Here is a 6,832-nt window from a genome sequence, read left to right on the forward strand (position 1 = left end):
TCCCAACGTCCATCTCCTCAATTTGGCATGATTCGTTATCTATTCATGTATTCTACAGATGCAGTGTACATCAAGTTGATTGTGGAGCTTTAATCCGCTGCTTCTGAGGCTGCTGGGAGAGATTTCCCTTTCTCTTCTTTGTTCGCACAGCTCCCGGGGTTCAGGTTTGGGTTGGGCCCCGCCTCTGCGTGTAGGTCGCCGGAGGGCGTCTGTTCTTCGCTCAGACAAGACGGGGTTAAAGGAGCCGCTGATTCGGGGGCTCTGGCTCACTCAGGCCGTGGGGGAGGGAGGGGCACGGAGTGCGGGGCGGGCCTGCGGCGGCAGAGACCGACGAGACGTTGCACCAGCCTGACGCGCGCCGTGCGTTCTCCCGGAGGAGTTGACCCTGGATCCCGGGACCCTGGCAGTGGCGGGCTGCACAGGCTCCCCAGAAGGGGGGTGTGGAGAGTGACCTGTGCTCGCACACAGGCTTCTTGGTGGCGGCAGCAGCAGCCTTAGCGTCTCATGCCCGCCTCTGGGGTCCGCGCTTTTAGCCGCGACTCGCGCCCGTCTCTGGAGCGCCTTTAAGCAGCGCTCTTAATCCCCTCTCCTCGCGCACCAGGAAACAAAGGGAAGAAAAAGTCTCTTGCCTCTTCGGCAGGTCCAGACTTTTCCCCGGACTCCCTCCCGGCTAGCCCTGGTGCACTAACCCCCTGCAGGCTGTGTTCACGCCGCCAACCCCAGTCCTCTCCCGGCGCTCCGACCGAAGCCCGAGCCTCAGCTCCCAGCCCCGCCCACCCCGGCGGGGGAACTGACAAGCCTCTCGGGCTGTTGAGTGCTGGTCGACACCGACCCTCTGTGCGGGAATGTCTCCGCTTTGCCCTCCACACCCCTGTGGCTGCGCTCTCCTCCGCGGCTCCGAAGCTTCCCCCCTCCGCCACCCTCAGTCTCCGCCCGCGAAGGGGCTTCCTAGTGTGTGGAAAGCTTTCCTCCTTCACAGCTGCCTCTCACTGGTGCGGGTCCTGTCCCTATCCTTTTGTCTCTGTTTATTCTTTTTTCTTTTGCCTTACCCAGGTACGTGGGGGGGGGGGGGGTTTCTTGCCTTTTGGGAGGTCTGAGGTGTTCTGCCAGCGTTCAGTAGGTGTTCTGTAGGAGTTTTTCCACGTGTAGATGTATTTCTGGTGTATCTGTGGGGAGGAAGGTGACCTCCACGTCTCTTACTCTCCTGCCATCTTGAAGCTCCTCCCTAGGAGCTTCATTCCTGAACATCCATTGTGTGGTCAGGCTGCTCTATGCTCCTGTCCTGAGACTATCCAGACCTCAACAAGAGATAAACAATGTTTAGAAAACCAAGGAAGGGGACTTCCCTGGTGGTCCAGTGGTTAGGACTCCGCGCTTCCAATGCGGGGGCACAGGTTCGATCCCTCGTCAGGGAACTAGCATCCTACATGCCATGCGGCGAAAAACAGAAAAAACTCTGGCCAAGAGCCAGGAATCTATCAGGAATAACTAACGTCAGCTCTCTGGGATTCTTATTTCCTCTTTCCCCTTTTGCTTTTCAAACAATCAAGCATTGCCTCAGACCATCGCACTGGCTGGGAGACGCTCAAGGGTGTGCTGACTCCTCCCCTTCCCGCCCCATGACACTTCCTCACTTTCCAATCTCCTTTTCACGGGTGTCAGGTTGCTTCCCCTCTGTAGTACAAAAGAGCTGCTTTTGTGCTTTTGTGCTTTACGTCAATTCTCTGGAATTATCTTCAAGGGCCACTCAGCCCCATAAAAGAGGGTACTGCTGAGACAGGAGGAATTAGGAAGAAGGTTGTGAAGGACCCAGCTTGTAGCACCATGAAGAACTTCCCCACGGCTTTCCCTCTCTTCCTGGTTTTTATCCTGAGTGTCCATCTCGGAGCTGCTGCACGTACGGCGCTGTCCAACTCCCTTCCCAGGCTGACGAGGGATGGAAGCAAAGGGACATCTCCGAGCTCCTTTCTCTCCCTGTTTATTTAGGTGGCAGTGATGTGGCTAAGTTCTGCTGCTTTCAATACACCCACAAGAGCCTTCCCTGGAGGTGGGTGAGTAACTATGAATTCACCAGGATCAGCTGCCCCCAGCAGGCTGTGATGTGAGTATTTCTCCTTTGGGCTTTTAGGGTCCCTTACCATTCATGCTGTTGGATGGATTCCGGGAAGACCCCCACAGCGCCAGGATGAGCCTCAAGATGGGAACCCAGTGACTTGGGTTATCACCTTACCTCGGCATTAAGAAGCGTAACCCTGACCTTGATTTCCTAGCTTGCAGACCATGAGCCGGGCGCCTGCCAGTCACTGTGCTAAGTGCTGTGTATAAAAGAATAAACAGCCCTTACAGACCTTACATCTAGCATAAGAAAGAGGGCATTAAAAGACATTTGCACAAAATAATCAAGATTGTGATGAGTGCCTGAAAAAGACAGCGGAAGAGAGAGCAGGAGGGAGCATATTGTAGCGCAGGCAAAACTTTCTCTCTACCCTCTTAGGGGCTCCAGCTGGGCTTTAGAATTAAATCGACATAAGACATTAACAAGAGGAAAACATATAGCTTTTTACACGCACACAGGAGCCCCACAGGAAGATGAAGACCCAAAGAAGTGGCAAAAGCTACATGCTTTTATATAAAACCTGCGTGCTTTTGAACAAGGAAGGAACTGTTTAGAAGTAATTAAAATATATGGGGGTGGGGAAAGCTAACGACTGATAAGAGTTATTTTAACAAGGTCTGTTTTTACAGAGTTCACTTGGCCTTGACTCTATCTCTGGTGTTAAGAATATTTCTTTCCTCCTGCTACGAGGAGGACATTTTTCACATGGGAGTTTCATCTCCTGCTTTCAGGGAAAAAAGGGGAGGTCAGAACGCTCTTCTTGCCCCCTGCTGGGGTTTTTTTGTTTTGTTTTGTTTCACTGGGGTTTTTTTTTTAGTGTCTTTCGTTCAAAATAATCCTTACGTCAAAGTGGCATATTTGGGGGCGGCATATTTGGCCACCCTTCATCATAGTCACAGGAGGACCTAACTTAGTGTTGGGAGGGTCTCCTGGAGGGAGTGACATTTACACTGAGACCCCCCAAGGCTAAGCGGGAGTGGCCCAGGTGAAGGCGGCAGGCAGGAGCATGGTGGAGGGGAGAAGGATGAACATGTTACTGACTAGGCAGACAGGTAGACAGGAGGCATGTCATGCCGAGCTCATCGGTAGCAGGAGAGATGACGCACACCTGGAAGGCTCCCTGGCAGGACTAAATGAGGTTAATATATGCAAAGAATTTAGCGCTGAGCCCGCACACGGGAAACATTCAGCAAATGGAAGCGATCTTTAAGTGCAAATACACAATCAGGGGACCTTGGGTTCCTGAGCATGAGAGAACGGTGCGGAAAGGGAGAAAACGGGCTCCAGGGACAAAGCTGAATGTTATCGTTTTGAGACAGTTAAGGACGGGAAAGAAGCACTCAAGTGCCTAGATATGGAGGGGGATGCTCCGGGGCTCAGGATGTCCTGGGTCTTCTCCTTCGTGTCTTGATTGGCTTTCTGGAGTTTTAAAGACACCAACACTTAACCAACAGCTGGCAAAGAGCCCTGAGCTGAGCTCAGAGCAGTGGCTCTTTCATTTTATAAGCTGTGTGACCTTGGGCAAGTCAAGTTTCCTCATTTGTAGAAGGAAGGTGAGGGGCCTATATCAGTCAACTGTTGCTGCATAACCAACCACCCAAAGCTTAGTGGCTTAATCCAACAATGGTCATCTTCTTACCTCTCGCGGTTTCCATGGGTCTGGAATTCCAGAAAGGCTTGGCTGCAAGGTTCTGGAAAGGCGTCTCTTGTGTGGTTGCAGACAGATGGTGCTGGAGCTGGAACAGCTCAGGGGGCTGGAGGCATCTCCCTCCAGGGCCCCTCTGTGTGGTCTCTCTGTTGGGCTAGTTTGGGCTTCCTCATACTATGGTGAGCTGGGGTGGTAGGACTCCTTATGAGGAAGTCCACAGCTCCTGTGTAAGTGCTCAGTGAACCAGGCAGAAGTTCTACAACCTTCTATGACTTAGCTACCAAATCACATAGCATCACTTTTGCCATTCTCTATTAGTCAACCAGTCCTTAAGACTGGCCTGAATTCAAGGGGAGGGGACATAGACTCCCATCTTTCAATGGGAGCAATGTCACATGGATGTTCAAACATCCACAAAGCCCTTCCTCTCTCTTATTTCCCCATCCTTTTGGCTCTTCTCCCCTGCTCCAGGTTAGAGCACCCCCTAACCTAGGCTCTTGTCACTTCCGAGTACTCTCAGGGAGTAAAGGCTGGAAGCCATTCAGGGACATCAACCACAACCCCCAGTCTTAATGAGCTCACAGTGTGGTAAGGAAGGCAGGAATCATATCCATATAAGCAGCCGTGGCTAACAACCCATGATAATGTGATTAAGAATTAAGTGGTACAATACATAAGAGGTTCCTTTGCGGGGCAATACAAATGTTATAAAATTGATCATGGTGATGGTTGCATCATCTATTGATATACTAAAACCAATGAATTATGATTATACACTTTAAGTGGGCAAATTAGTGACTTATATCCCAACAAAACTGTTATATTAAAACGAAAGAGTTAAGAGGCACGGTGCAGATTACCTGCTTCAGACCAGAGCTGTTGTTACATCTTTCCTGGTGAAGGTGGGCCAGGAAGTGTGGTTTCCAGTGGAAAACAGGATAGCAGAGAAGAGGGAGGTCAAGGGCCAGAAGAAGGAGCAGGGACAGTGTGACAGGGGTACAGCAAACCGAGCAAGAAGATTGGGGTGGGGGGCTGCCCCTCCCTTTCCATCCCTTTCCGGGAGACAAAAGTTTTTAGCATTGACTGTCAGCATCTCTTTTCCATAGATTCACCACCAAAAGAGGCCAGAAACTCTGTGCAACACCGAAGGAAGCATGGGTGCAAAAATACATATCTTTACTAAGAGCCCGGCAACAACCGTGACCACCGAATTCTCAGTCCAAAACGCCTGGATCCTGCTCTGTTCTTGGCTTTGCCCCCCTTGGTGGAGCCTGAAGAATTTCTCCAACAGAAGGCTGCGTGGGTCTGGTGGGGAGGAGAGGATATTTCTCACCAGTCTTTTTTTTTTTTAATAAAGATTTCATTTGCTCAATAAACATTCTAATTCAATAAAAAACTGAGTTTTCTTCAAAGAAAATAAAGCAGTTGATATTTGCAGCTGACAGCCTGGCAAGTCTCCAATCCCTGAACTGACCCTGGTATTGAATTCTGCCTTATGTTTTTGTTTGGGCAACAAAAGCAGGGACAATGTTAATATATTTTGGCAAAATGCCCATGAAATGTCTTAACATTATTTAGAGAGATAAGTTTATGTTGTATGGAAAATTAAACTCTGTACAACACCTCATAGCCTCATAGCCTGTTGGTGCGGGGTATATGAAATGCATCCATATTGGGCAGTGTTTTCTCATAAGGCATTAATTAATAAGCATGAATATTGTCTACCTACCAATCCTAAGATGCCTATGTCTATATAGCCTAAAGAACTTAAAAAAAAATAATTATAAATTCACCAGAAGTTGCAAAAACAATACAAGGAAGTCAGGGATACCTTTTACTCAGTTTTCCCCAATAGTCACATCTTACATAATTACAGTACAATACCACACCTAGGAAATTGACATTGGTATAAAGTGTATCGTTCTGTTACTTTATCACTCGTAGATTCGTGTAGCCACCATTACAACCAAGATACAGATCTTTTCCGTCAACACAAAGATCTCACCAGTGTTCTCTCTCTTCAGTCACATCTCCCCTCCCCCACCATCCTTAACCCTTAGCAACCACTAATCTATTCTTCTCCATAATTTTGTCATTTCGAGAAGGTCATATAAACAATCATATCATATCATATGTGACCTTTTGAGATTGTTTTTTTTTTTAACTTCACACAATGCTCTTGAGATACATCCAAGTTGTTGTGGGTTTCAATAATTTATTCTTTTTTACTGTTAACTAGTATTCCATGGAGTGCCACACTGCAGTTTATTGAACCACTACCCTCCTGTAGGTTTTCGTTTTGGGGCTATTACAAATAAAGCTAAGAAGAACAGTCATGCACACAGATGTTTTCGAGTGGACATAGGTTTTCATTTCTCTGAGATAAATGCCCAGGCATGCAATTAATTGCTGGGGTCATAAATTAAATGTATGTTTCGTTTTTTTTTTTAAGAAACTGCCAAGCTATTTTCCAGGGTCACTGTGTCATTTGACCTTTCCACGAGTAATGTATGTTTCCACCAGTTTTCTGTACAGCTGGGCTAGCATTTGCTATTATCACTTGTTTTTCATTTTAGCTGTTCTAATAGGTGTGTAGTGATATTGTAACCGAAAGTGGGGTCCGGCTGCTCATCGCTCAAAAGCCAATAAAGAGGCCAAGTTGGTGGAAAGGAAAGTTTGTTTTATTTTGGATGCTGGCAACGGGGGTGGGGGAGGGTGGATGCCTGTCTAAAGGCCGACTCCCCCCACTGACAATCAGGGGCCAAGAGCTTTTATAGGCGGAGGGAGGGGGCTACATGCAGAAACAGCACAGTCAGCTCTGACGGTCATCTTGAAATTAATCATGAAGGGGTCTGCCCAGCACCATCTTGATTGTTTTAAGTACGGTTAGTCTTCAGTTCCAGGGTTGGTTTGTTCCCATTTCCTTGAGGCCAGTTCTCGGAACTGTGGCAGCTTACCGTCATGGCTACAGTCTGGTCATCACGTAGTTAACTTCTTCCACCTGGTCTGGGTTTCAGTATCTATAAGACAGCTTACAGGATATGGCTCAGAATATTATCTGTAGCCTG

General features: G+C 48.3%; 1 protein-coding gene across 1 annotated transcript; it reads left to right on the top strand.

The window, feature by feature from the left end:
• The first annotated feature begins 1,705 nt into the window (after positions 1–1,705).
• CCL26 (C-C motif chemokine ligand 26) lies at positions 1,706–5,064 on the top strand. Its single transcript, XM_065893505.1, has 3 exons — positions 1,706–1,897; positions 1,987–2,101; positions 4,871–5,064. Exons 1-3 carry the CDS (start codon positions 1,825–1,827, stop codon positions 4,965–4,967), a joined length of 285 nt encoding a protein of 94 aa, XP_065749577.1. The 5' UTR covers positions 1,706–1,824; the 3' UTR covers positions 4,968–5,064.
• Positions 5,065–6,832: the final 1,768 nt, after the last annotated feature.

This window comes from Phocoena phocoena, chromosome 15 (assembly GCF_963924675.1).
Source record: "Phocoena phocoena chromosome 15, mPhoPho1.1, whole genome shotgun sequence".
In the NCBI taxonomy this organism is placed as follows: Eukaryota; Metazoa; Chordata; class Mammalia; order Artiodactyla; family Phocoenidae; genus Phocoena; species Phocoena phocoena.